The 13,381-nt window shown below is 40.7% G+C and overlaps 1 protein-coding gene across 11 annotated transcripts in view; it reads left to right on the top strand.

Annotated features, from left to right (window-relative positions):
- The window catches only part of Stk3 (serine/threonine kinase 3), a 270,202-nt gene that overhangs the window by 217,934 nt on the left and 38,887 nt on the right, over window positions 1–13,381 (top strand). The window contains exon 11 of one of the 11 annotated variants that reach the window (XM_087558953.1): window positions 2,911–3,074. The exons of 9 other annotated variants lie outside the window; for them this stretch is intronic. In XM_087558953.1, the coding sequence (XP_087415079.1) occupies window positions 2,911–3,009 (99 nt within the window). In that variant the 3' untranslated portion in view covers window positions 3,010–3,074. Of the gene's footprint in view, window positions 1–2,910; window positions 3,075–13,381 lie in introns of those variants that run through there. One more of the 11 variants, XM_087558958.1, reaches the window with a different exon arrangement.

Raw genomic sequence — 13,381 nt, 5'->3', positions numbered from 1 at the left:
GAGATGGGGCTGGGTAGCAGCTTCAGGAAACAGCTATGCCCAGTATCTTAGTCCAAGTTCTCACACACTAGAGTCAGGGCAGGAAAAGCCTTTTTTTTTTTTCTTTAATTTTGCCAGCTTTAATTGTAACTCGTATTTGTGAGAAAACTAGACACCAGTATCCAGAGAATTCATTCAAAGCCCCGTGCTTTTCTCTTTGATTTTTCCTTTGAGTTTGTCCAGTTACCATTTAGTAACAGATTCTGATCCTGAACCACTGTATAATTGTAACAAAATTTAAAAGTAAAATCAAATTTATAGTGATGGACTTATTGTAGGTATGCTTAGGAAAACCTTAACTGATGAAAAAACTGCTAATCAACCCCACCTAGACCCATCATACCTAAGTCAAGAATAAGAAGGTTACTTAGTTCCTGTAATTAGTTTACTTTCTGTAAACTCCCTTTCACCATATACTAAAGCTCTAGCAGGTAAGACTGTTACATAAACTTTTTGATTAAAACAAAAGTCTGTAGCAGAGGAGTGGGGAAAGGATGTGTATGTGACTGGACAAATTACTGGGGCATTTTGGGAAGCTGTTTACTCTCACTGCCACCTTTCCTGCTCCTCATTACCCAGCTAATGTGTGTGAGCAGAGCCCAGCTAAGGGGTGTGTGAGAGCAGGGCTCAGCTAAGGTGTGTGTGAGAGCAGGGCTCAGCTAAGGGGTGTGTGAGAGCAGGGCTCAGCTAAGGGGTGTGTGTGTGTGTGTGTGTGTGTGTGTGTGTGTGTGTGTGTGTGTGTGCGCGCGCGCACGCGCGCAGAGCCCAGCTAAGGGGTGTGTGTGTGTGTGTGTGTGTGTGTGTGTGTGTGTGTGTGTGTGTGTGTGTGTGCGCGCGCGCGCACGCGCGCGCGCGCGCAGAGCCCAGCTAAGGTGTGTGAGCAGAGCCTACTGCTAGTTTTTGCATTCAACTTTCCTGGTTTTGTTCTACATTTTAGAAGCAATCAGGACCACATGATTATTTATTTGAAAGTATTTTAGATTCTGTCTACCAATGGTTTTGTTTATTTCTTTTCTGTCAAATAGTGATAGTCATTCTAAATAGTCAGAAGCTTAATTTCAGATTTACTTTCCCAAAGATCTGTCCAACAGCTTTTGATAGATGAATCTGTCTTATAACTATCCACAGCTCTTTTTAAAGGTTTGTAACAGCTTTATTGACCTAAACTCTACCCTATCTAGCACACCATGTAACCTATCCCGTCCAGTGCGGTCTCAGATGCGCACAGCTGCACAGCTAACACCATGGTTAGCTTTAGAACAGTGGAGTGGGTACTATGCGCAGGGTTGTGTGAGTGTCCTGGGTCCGGGACAATTGAGTAAGCAGTACACATGAATGCATGTGCATCTCGAACCCAGAGATCAGCCTTAAGTGTTGCTTCTTGGGTGCCTCCCACCTTTCTGTTGAGATGGGTCTTTTACTGGTACTGGGCTAAATGATATCGCTATACGACTTCATGGGGATCCTCCTGTCTCTGCTCGCCTATCATTGGTGTTACAAATCCACACCGCCATGCCCAGCTTTCTCTGTGGATTGAGAGAATTGAATGCTTGCAGAGCAAGCACATTCCAGCTAAGCTATTTACCTGGCTTTCAGCTTTAGAACAGTTTTGTTTTTATTCCCAGATGAAACTTTGCATCCATTAAACAGAAACTTCAAGTTTCCTTTTAAAAACAGCTTTGCTGAATTAGTCACCTCCTTGCTTGGGTTCTGAGGAACTTAGGCACCTGGCTTGTATATTGAGGCATCTTGACTGTTGTTATAGACGGTCTTAGTTAGAGTTTCATTACTGTGAGAAGACATCGTTATCAAGGCAAATCTTATAAAAGATGACCTTTACTTGGGACTAGCTTACAGGTCCACAGGTTCAGTCCATTATCATCAAGGTGGGAACATGGCAGCATCCAGGCAGGCATGGTGTAGGAGGAGCTGAGAGTTCTACATCTTCATCTGAAGGCTGACAGCAGAAAACTGGCTTCCAGACAGTTAGGATGAGGGTCTTAAAGCCCACACCCATGGTGACACACCTATTCCAACAGGGCTACACCTTCTAATATGCCACTCCCTAGGCCAAGCATATACAATTCATCACAAAAGGACATTTAATTGGGTCTTGTTTACAGATTCTGAGGTTTAGTCCATTATTATCATGGCAGGAAGCCTGACAGATATCCCAGCAGGCATGGTGCTGGAGGAACTGAAGATTCTATATCTTGTTCTGAAGGCAGACAGATGAAGACTGACTTCTGAGCATCTCTGAGTAGTACCACTCCCTCAGCCAAGCATATCCAAACTATAGACTCCTTTTGCATTTAAAGCATTTGTGTCAGGAGTCACAAATACGGGCAGCCTTCATGTGGATGCCAGGAATTTAGACTCAGGTCACATGTGAGGGCAGTAAACTCTTTTGCCTCGTGAGTATCTCCCCTTTTCCTAGTCTTGCTGGTTTAGGCTTTATATAGAATGAGTCGTATTCTGTGTGTCCTTCTGTGATTTCATTCTTGCAGAAGCTGCTGTAAACAGCTGCACTTGTAATAGAGTTAGCGCCTTTGGGATGGGAGTCTAGTGTGATGGAATTACTAAATTTACTTAATGGTAGCGTATGAGTTTGTAGAACACATCTGGAACTCCAGGGCTCAAGAATAGCCAAAAATGACTGATAGATGCCTGCCCCAGTCTGAGATACTGTCTGTTACTCTGGCTGTATTTGTGACTCCTGTGGTACGGGGGCACAAAGACAGGACTGCTGAGGTTTGCCATCTGCCAGCCCATTTCTGAGTTCAGAAACTGACCCTGTCTCAAAGCAGGAAGTAGAATGAGACGTAGAGGGACAAGATGCCCCTGGCTAACCATCCTTTGTCTCCTCTGCAGCATAGGCATTTGGCCAGGTATATTACAGAGGCTGGTCCTGATAAATCACACAATGGGCTGCTGTACTGCTCAGAAGATCAGAAGGCTGCAGAGAAGTGACTTGGTCTGTAACAGTAAGTTTACTCTGGCCATGTTTGAGAGTCAGTACAGGGAAGGGCAGACAGGAATGGAGGGTAATAAGGATCAGTCCACTTCCTCCTAATTTCAGAGATAAAAGACAATTAGATTTTATGATTACTCAGATGTGAAAATTAAGGTAATAGGAGAGCCAGGACAGTTCCATAGTGGAGAATGGAACTTTTCGAATGGGAAAGGATAAGGATCAGTTCACATTTTAAGTGTGAGCAGTGTACTGGATATACAGTGTACATAGGAGTCAGTCAGACAGACACCTGTCATTCCAACACTTGGGAAGCAGAGACAGTAGGTACCCAAGTTCAACTCAGTCTGTACTGCATAGCAGATTTCAAGATAACCTCAGCTGCTTAGCAAGACCCTCTCTCCAAAAGCAAAGCAAAGCCAAAGAGTTGTGTAAGAGAGAAGTCTAAGCTAGAATTTGCATCAGCAGTAGAGTGAAGATATTTAGAAGACTAAGTGAACCTTCAGAGACTCTCTAAGGAGTATGTGTAGAGAACGTGAGGGTCTGCATTAGCTGGTATAACAAATTACCACACACTGTCTTAAAAGAAGTTTACTATCTTAGAGTTTAGGGCCCCCAGAATACAGGGGCAGAACACACCTGGATAACAGTGGCAGATGCCACAAGTGGTATAAGGACCAGAAAGACCCTGCCCCATGCAGTTGAAACATGGAGTGGGGAAAAGTCCATTTGGTCTTCGAGTCTGGCAGTCTTCAGTTCTCCGTTACTGGGCCATCCTCAAGTCTTTGACTTCATTGAACTGAAGAGACCTGACTACAGTCCTGTGGTCTTGGCTTACTTGGAGCTGCTCCTCAGTTGCTGTCGCTGTTTCTTTGTAACCACTGTCACCTTTGGGACTTGGCTTAACTGCTTATTTTAAGAAAACTTTAGTACAAATTTTGTCTAGCACCTCCTTAACTATTTATCGCCAACAGAGCAGACCCACATTCTTACATGTTTAGGTGTTTGTGTTGCAGTGCATGTAGAATGTAAATCAGGTATTTGTGTTTCTAGTAAGTTTGCAACAGAATTCAAGGAAGTTAGCCTAGCTAGAGAGACGTTTTTCCACCATTTGCAACCGTTAGATCATTTGCTGCTTTTCTCAAGAACATACTGTGTGTAACATGTATACATTTAATAGTTTTATAAAAATACAATTCCACCCATTGAAAATATAAGTCTGTTGCTTATACAGTTTATTTGGAGGTGGGCATCCATTATGCAATCAACTTTAGAACATTTGCCCCACCCAGCCCTGCCCTACCCTCCTGCTACTCCCAGGCTTCCTCACCCCCACTCCTCCACTTCTCATGCTCTGCAAAGGCAACTGTCAACTCATGCATGTTCCGTGTAAAGCATGTACTTACCTCTCCTGGACATTCACTAGGGAGTGGACTGCTCTCATTTATGTAGAACTTTGACACACCATGTACTCCTTTTATGGCTAACTAGCATTCCATCTATAAATATTTCATTTGTTCATCCACTGACCAATTGATAGACATTTGGATTTCTATCTACTCACTGTTATGAGTAACCCTAGTATGAGCAAATTTAGATGTGTTTTTGTTTCATTTTTCCGTGCTATATTCTTGGGAATAAAATTGGAGTCATGGAGTAGCACCAAGTGTAAATCTCTAAGAAGGCTGACTCCAGGCCATTTTCTAAAGAACTCCACATTTTCTGTTCCTATTAGCAGTATGTGAAGGTTCAGTTTCCTTAATTCCCTGTAAGATTTGCTGTTACCTGCCATTTTGATTGGAAGTATAGAAAAGGGTGATATGGGGTTTCTCATTCTTGATGTGTGTCTCCAGTGGTTATATGTTAAGCATCCTTTGGTATACTTACTTATTGTCCATTTGCACGTTTCTTTGGAGAAACTTAGATTGCTTTAAAATATTCATTCTCTCCCTCTCCCTCTCCCTCCCTCCCTCTCCCTCTCCCTCTCCCTCTCCCTCTCCCTCTCTCCCTCTCTGTGTGTGTGTGTGTGTGTGTGCGTGTGTGTGTGTGTGTGTTTGTGTTGTGTGCGCACACATCTTCAGCCTATAGCCAGAGTTTGGCTACTTTGTGGGTTCTTCTTTTTTTCACCCTTCTCCACTCTTTCAACTCCCTAACACTAGATAGGAGAGAGAAAGGATAGAGAGGAAAGGGGCAACTTAACTTATCTTTAAACTACTTACTGCTGATTTGGAGTGTTGAGTTCTTGGGGAAGTTTAACCTCCTCCATTAGGATATCTAGTTCCTTCTTTTTCTTTCTTCTTTGCAAAGTTAACAAACTTCTACCAACAACAACCAATCAGCCCCTCGCCCTCATTGTTGAATCTACCCCACCTCTCAAGACCCTCGCATTTATATACCTCCTAGAGCATCAAGCAAATCATAGTCTGCTCCTGTGGACAGTCAAGCAACCCCATGAAATTTAAATGAAAGCATATTCCCATAGTATTTCTGTGGTTTTTAAAGAAACCAAAACTCCACTTTTAAAATCAGGTTTCAATTCTCATGGTTTCATCTTTCTTTTTTCTTTTCTTTCTTTTGTGTCTCTCTCTCTTTCTTTCTTTCTTTCTTTCTTTCTTTCTTTCTTTCTTTCTTGTGTGTGTGTGTGTGTGTGTGTGTGTGTGTGTGTGTGTGTGTGTGGTGCCACAGCTGAGGTTCTGTTATCACAGAAGTTTATAGTCATGCTCTCTGCTGTTACTTAAACTTGGTATGAAGTCAGCATCAAACTTCATTCTTCTCCATGTTCTTCAGCCAGTTGCCTCTGAACCATTTATTGAAACTAGTACTTCTCCATTGAGTAAGCTTAGGACCCTTCTCAAATCAATTGACCATGCCTAGATTTTTCTCCAGGCAGTCTGGTTTGTTCCTCTGGCCTGTTCTGTCTTAGTTATTTTAACTCTGTACAAGGTTTTTTAATAGAGTAGTATTATCTGTTCTAGTTTTGTTCTTTAAAAATATTGTTTTACTGGGTTTTCTTTAAATCCTTTTTGAGAATTTTGGTTACCATACTTAGCATTTTAAGCATTTGCACACAGTTCAGTGGTACTGAATATGTTTGTGTTTATTTTTTACAAGTCTGAAACTGTATGCCCACTAAACAACTCTCCCTTCCTCAGTCCAGCACCTGGCAGCTGCCATTCTATTTTCAGAGTCTCAGAGTTTGCTCTGAGACATCTCCTGCACATGTAACCGTGTAGTAGGTCCCTGTTGTTGGCTGTTCTGTAGAATTCTGTAGATCAGTGTAGGCACACAGCTGATTTCAACCTGTGTTATTTTCCTATGCATTTTGTTTTTCTTTGATTTGTTTTCAGTAATGCTTTTTAGTGTTCAGAGTAGAAATGCATACTTGTTTTGTTACTTATTACTGTATGTTTTACTGATTTTGAAACTGTTATTAAATTTATTAAATAGAATTGTTATTCTCAGTTTTGCTCATTGCCACTGTGAAGAAACATAGTTTGGTATATTGAACCCTTAAAACTCATTCGTTGGTTTGAATACTGTTGCCTTCATAGGGTTTTCTATATATAAACTCCTGTAACCCGTTTGTGGAAATAGTTTCTTACAGCGTAAGTCAGCATGTGTGCATCAAGGTCTGTGCACTGGGATTACAGGCAAAGGCACAAACTCTGCTTTTATGACACCTGCAGCCAAGGACAGAATCTTCAGCCAATGCTAACAATTGAGCATTGTAAGCTGTGCTTATACTGAGAGACACATGCGGTGCTACAATTTCCCAGAGAAGGAAGCTAAGGAAAAATCCCACATAGGAGTTTACATAGAGCCCTAGACCATTTTGTCAATAAGTAGCCAATGTTATGATAATTTGACATTTCAAAGCCAAACTGACCTTGGATATTTAAAAATTATTCTGTAGTATGAACTTCAGCTTTACAATTTTTAAAGTCCATCACAATTTAAGGATATTTGTATTAATAGTGAAGCAGCATGTTGAATTTTTAAAGTATATGCAGATGTTTGATTATGCAGTAAACCTTTTGCTGCAAAAGCGTATGATCGCATTTGGAAAATTGCTATTGCATGTCTTGGCAGTTTGTTAAGAGCTGAAAACTTTTAAAGCTAACTGGTGTTTTGATAGATTAAGTTCAAGGCCACCTTTTGTTTAAATGATATTTTGTTTTCTGTAATTAGACCATGCTAGGTGAATTAAGTATGTAATTAAAAACAGAAGGTTTGGCTAATTCTGAATAAATGAGTACAAAATACAAGGTCATTACCCATCTCTAGTGAGGCTCCAGATGAACAGTGCACATGGAACTGTTTATAAAACATTTTGCACGGTCAGGGCTCCTTGAGGTTGCTGTCCATGGCTTTTAAATTAAGTATTCACAGACTTGCAAAACTAGACCTGTAGTGCTCATCTGAAGGAAACCAAAAAGATTAGAATCTAATCTTCTATCTCAAATAAAAGGTAAAGACGTATTCCTCTTGATTCAAACCTGGACGTTTAATGTGTTTCTTGGCACGGTGGCTCCATGGTGAAGCGCCCAGAGCTCTGGAGAGTTCTGACTTTGGGCTGTCTTCATTTCCATAGAGCCTGGAGCTGTGCAACTACAACCTCCTGGTGCAGTCTGTCTCTTACATGCTCAGCCACAGTAGGTGCCATGGGAGAGATGTTTCTTCTGAGTATTTTATTTGGAGCACTTTTTATTGTTTCTATGTGGCATTTTTAGAAAACAGGTGACCAGTTAGTGGCTAGATTTGACTCCATGTCTGGGAGCTCAGCCTTAAACTTCTGTTTCAAACTTCACAGTTTAGCTCCTGATATTACTGTGTGTTTCTGCCTTCTTCTGAGTTATGTGCACTGCCTCTCCAGCCTCACTGCCCTGCCTGACAATTACCAGCCTTCTACACACCATTTAATGCTGGCTGTTTTCCCAGTGTTCCCCCTTTCCTATAAAATGTTAGCTCACTCAGTAAGTGTGTCATTATTCTGTTTGCAGGCTTTCATTACTCACTTTAGGAATCCTTTTTCCCCTGCCGCCTGCCACATCATAAATGCCTCCAGGACAGAGACCATGATGGTCCATTCACAACTCTAACCTAACACCGAGATGACTTCTGACAATTCCCAAACTACACTTGCTCCACCAAAAATTTGTTGGTTAAATGTGATGGATCTTTTCATTTAAGTAGCATTTAAATCAAAAGCAGTACAATATATTTTTTTATTTATTTTTTTTTTATTAACTTGAGTATTTCTTATATACATTTCAAGTGTTATTCCCTTTCCCGGTTTCTGGACAAACATCCCCCTCCCCCCTCCCCTTCCTTATGGGTGTTCCCCTCCCAACCCTCCCCCCATTGCCGCCCTCCCCCCATAGTCTAGTTCACTGGGGGTTCAGTCTTAGCAGGACCCAGGGCTTCCTCTTCCACTGGTGCTCTTACTAGGATATTCATTGCTACCTATGGGGTCAGAGTCCAGGGTCAGTCCATGTATAGTCTTTAGGTAGTGGCTTAGTCCCTGGAAGCTCTGGTTGCTTGACATTGTTGTACTTTTGGGGTCTCGAGCACCTTCAAGCTCTTCCAGTTCTTTCTCTGATTCCTTCGACGGGGGACCTATTCTCAGTTCAGTGGTTTGCTGCTAGCATTCGCCTCTGTATTTGCTGTATTCTGGCTGTGTCTCTTAGGAGCGATCTATATCCGGCTCCTGTCGGTCTGCACTTCTTTGCTTCATCCATCTTGTCTAATTGGATGGCTGTATATGTATGGGCCACATGTGGGGCAGGCTCTGAATGGGTGTTCCTTTAGTCTCTGTTTTAATCTTTGCCTCTCCCTTCCCTGCCAAGGGTATTCTTTTTCCTCATTTAAAGAAGGAGTGAAGCATTCACATTTTGATCATCCGTCTTGAGTTTCGTTTGTTCTAGGGATCTAGGGTAATTCAAGCATTTGGGCTAATAGCCACTTATCAATGAGTGCATACCATGTATGTCTTTCTGTGATTGGGTTAGCTCAATCAGGATGATATTTTCCAGTTCCAACCATTTGCCTACGAATTTCATAAACTCGTTGTTTTTGATAGCTGAGTAATATTCCATTGTGTAGATGTACCACATTTTCTGTATCCATTCCTCTGTTGAAGGGGATCTGGGTTCTTTCCATTTTCTGGCTATTATAAATAAGGCTGCGATGAACATAGTGGAGCACGTGTCTCTTTTGTATGTTGAGGAATCTTTTGGGTATATGCCCAAGAGAGGTATAGCTGGATCCTCAGGCAGTTCAATGTCCAATTTTCTGAGGAACCTCCAGACTGATTTCCAGAATGGTTTTACCAGTCTGCAATCCCACCAACAATGGAGGAGTGTTCCTCTTTCTCCACATCCTCTCCAGCATCTGCTGTCACCTGAGTTTTTGATCTTAGTCATTCTCACTGGTGTGAGGTGAAATCTCAGGGTTGTTTTGATTTGCATTTCCCTTATGACTAAAGATGTTGAACATTTCTTTAGGTGTTTCTCAGCCATTCGGCATTCCTCAGCTGTGAATTCTTTGTTTAGCTCTGAACCCCATTTTTTAATAGGGTTATTTGTTTCCCTGCGGTCTAACTTCTTGAGTTCTTTGTATATTTTGGATATAAGGCCTCTATCTGTTGTAGGATTGGTAAAGATCTTTTCCCAATCTGTTGGTTGCCGTTTGGTCCTAACCACAGTGTCCTTTGCCTTACAGAAGCTTTGCAGTTTTATGAGATCCCATTTGTCGATTCTTGATCTTAGAGCATAAGCCATTGGTGTTTTGTTCAGGAAATTTTTTCCAGTGCCCATGTGTTCCAGATGCTTCCCTAGTTTTTCTTCTATTAGTTTGAGTGTGTCTGGTTTGATGTGGAGGTCCTTGATCCACTTGGACTTAAGCTTTGTACAGGGTGATAAGGATGGATCGATCTGCATTCTTCTACATGTTGCCCTCCAGTTGAACCAGCACCATTTGCTGAAAATGCTATCTTTTTTCCATTGGATGGTTTTGGCTCCTTTGTCAAAAATCAAGTGACCATAGGTGTGTGGGTTCATTTCTGGGTCTTCAATTCTATTCCATTGGTCTATCTGTCTGTCTCTGTACCAATACCATGCAGTTTTTATCACTATTGCTCTGTAATACTGCTTGAGTTCAGGGATAGTGATTCCCCCTGAAGTCCTTTTATTGTTGAGGATAGCTTTAGCTATCCTGGGTTTTTTGTTATTCCAGATGAATTTGCAAATTGTTCTGTCTAACTCTTTGAAGAATTGGATTGGTATTTTGATGGGGATTGCATTGAATCTGTAGATTGCTTTTGGTAAAATGGCCATTTTTACTATATTAATCCTGCCAATCCATGAGCATGGGAGATCTTTCCATCTTCTGAGGTCTTCTTCAATTTCTTTCCTCAGTGTCTTGAAGTTCTTATTGTACAGATCTTTTACTTGCTTGGTTAAAGTCACACCGAGGTACTTTATATTATTTGGGTCTATTATGAAGGGTGTCGTTTCCCTAATTTCTTTCTCGGCCTGTTTCTCTTTTGTATAGAGGAAGGCAACTGATTTATTTGAGTTAATTTTATACCCAGCCACTTTGCTGAAGTTGTTTATCAGCTTTAGTAGTTCTCTGGTGGAACTTTTGGGATCACTTAAATATACTATCATGTCGTCTGCAAATAGTGATATTTTGACCTCTTCTTTTCCGATCTGTATCCCCTTGATCTCCTTTTGTTGTCTGATTGCTCTGGCTAGAACTTCAAGAACTATATTGAATAAGTAGGGAGAGAGTGGGCAGCCTTGTCTAGTCCCTGATTTTAGTGGGATTGCTTCAAGTTTCTCTCCATTTAGTTTAATGTTAGCAACTGGTTTGCTGTATATGGCTTTTACTATGTTTAGGTATGGGCCTTGAATTCCTATTCTTTCCAGGACTTTTATCATGAAGGGGTGTTGAATTTTGTCAAATGCTTTCTCAGCATCTAAAGAAATGATCATGTGGTTCTGTTCTTTCAGTTTGTTTATATGATGGATCACGTTGATGGTTTTCCGTATATTAAACCATCCCTGCATGCCTGGGATGAAGCCTACTTGATCATGGTGGATGATTGTTTTGATGTGCTCTTGAATTCGGTTTGCCAGAATTTTATTGAGTATTTTTGCGTCGATATTCATAAGGGAAATTGGTCTGAAGTTCTCTTTCTTTGTTGGGTCTTTGTGTGGTTTAGGTATAAGAGTAATTGTGGCTTCGTAGAAGGAATTCGGTAGGGCTCCATCTGTTTCAATTTTGTGGAATAGTTTGGATAATATTGGTATGAGGTCTTCTATGAAGGTTTGATAGAATTCTGCACTAAACCCGTCTGGACCTGGGCTCTTTTTGGTTGGGAGACCTTTAATGACTGCTTCTATTTCCTTAGGAGTTATGGGGTTGTTTAACTGGTTTATCTGTTCCTGATTTAACTTCGATACCTGGTATCTGTCTAGGAAATTGTCCATTTCCTGAAGATTTTCAAGTTTTGTTGAATATAGGTTTTTATAGTAAGATCTGATGATTTTTTGAATTTCCTCTGAATCTGTAGTTATGTCTCCCTTTTCATTTCTGATTTTGTTAATTTGGACGCACTCTCTGTGTCCTCTCGTTAGTCTGGCTAAGGGTTTATCTATCTTGTTGATTTTCTCAAAGAACCAACTTTTGGTTCTGTTGATTCTTTCTATGGTCCTTTTTGTTTCTACTTGGTTGATTTCAGCTCTGAGTTTGATTATTTCCTACTTTCTACTCCTCCTGGGTGTATTTGCTTCTTTTTGTTCTAGAGCTTTTAGGTGTGCTGTCAAGCTGCTGACATATGCTCTTTCCTGTTTCTTTCTGCAGGCACTCAGCGCTATGAGTTTTCCTCTTAGCACAGCTTTCATTGTGTCCCAAAGTTTGGGTATGTTGTACCTTCATTTTCATTAAATTCTAAAAAGTTTTTAATTTCTTTCTTTATTTCTTCCTTGACCAGGTTATCATTGAGTAGAGCATTGTTCAATTTCCACGTATATGTGGGCATTCTTCCCTTATTGTTATTGAAGACCAGTTTTAGGCCGTGGTGGTCCGATAGCACGCATGGGATTATTTCTATCTTTCTGTACCTGTTGAGGCCCGTTTTTTGACCAATTATATTGTCAATTTTGGAGAAAGTACCATGAGGAGCTGAGAAGAAGGTATATCCTTTTGCTTTAGGATAGAATGTCCTATAAATATCCGTTAAGTCCATTTGGCTCATGACTTCTCTTAGTCTGTCTACATCTCTCTCTGTTTAATTTCTGTTTCCATGATCTGTCCATTGATGAGAGTGGGGTGTTGAAATATCCTACTATTATTGTGTGAGGTGCAATGTGTGTTTTGAGCTTTAGTAAGGTTTCTTTTATATATGTAGGTGCCCTTGTATTTGGGGCATAGATATTTAGGATTTAGACTTCATCTTGGTGGATTTTTCCTTTGATGAATATGAAGTGTCCTTCCGTATCTTTTTTGATGACTTTTAGTTGAAAATTGATTTCATTTGATATTAGAATGGCTACTCCAGCTTGCTTCTTCTGACCATTTGCTTGGAAAGTTGTTTTCCAGCCTTTCACTCTGAGGTAGTGTCTGTCTTTGTCTCTGAGGTGTGTTTCCTGTAGGCAGCAGAATGCAGGGTCCTCGTTGCGTATCCAGTTTGTTAATCTATGTCTTTTTATTGGGGAGTTGAGGCCATTGATATTGAGAGATATTAAGGAATAGTGATTATTGCTTCCCGTTATATTCATATTTGGAAGTGAGGTTATGTTTGTGTGCTTTCATTCTCTTTGTTTTGTTGCCAAGACGATTAGTTTCTTGCTTCTTCTAGGGTATAGCTTGCCTCCTTATGTTGGGCTTTACCATTTATTATCCTTTGTAGTGCTGGATTTGTAGAAAGATATTGTGTAAATTTGGTTTTGTCATGGAATATCTTGGTTTCTCCATCAATGTTAATTGAGAGTTTTGCTAGATACAGTAACCTGGGCTGGCATTTGTGTTCTCTTAGGGTCTGTATGACATCAGTCCAGGATCTTCTGGCCTTCATAGTTTCTGGCGAGAAGTCTGGTGTGATTCTGATAGGTCTGCCTTTATATGTTACTTGACCTTTTTCCCTTACTGCTTTTAATATTCTTTCTTTATTTTGTGCGTTTGGTGTTTTGACTATTATGTGACGGGAGGTGTTTCTTTTCTAGTCCAATCTATTTGGAGTTCTGTAGGCTTCTTGTATGCCTATGAGTATCTCTTTTTTTAGGTTAGGGAAGTTTTCTTCTATGATTTTGTTGAAGATATTTACTGGTCCTTTGAGCTGGGAGTCTTCACTCTCTTCTATACCTATTA

The sequence above is a fragment of the Rattus norvegicus genome, chromosome 7, assembly GCF_021556685.1.
Source record: "Rattus norvegicus strain SHRSP/BbbUtx chromosome 7, alternate assembly SHRSP_T2T, whole genome shotgun sequence".
Classification (NCBI taxonomy): Eukaryota; Metazoa; Chordata; class Mammalia; order Rodentia; family Muridae; genus Rattus; species Rattus norvegicus.
Note: the sequence above shows the minus strand (reverse complement) of the source record. Positions and strands in the feature narration are given on the sequence as shown.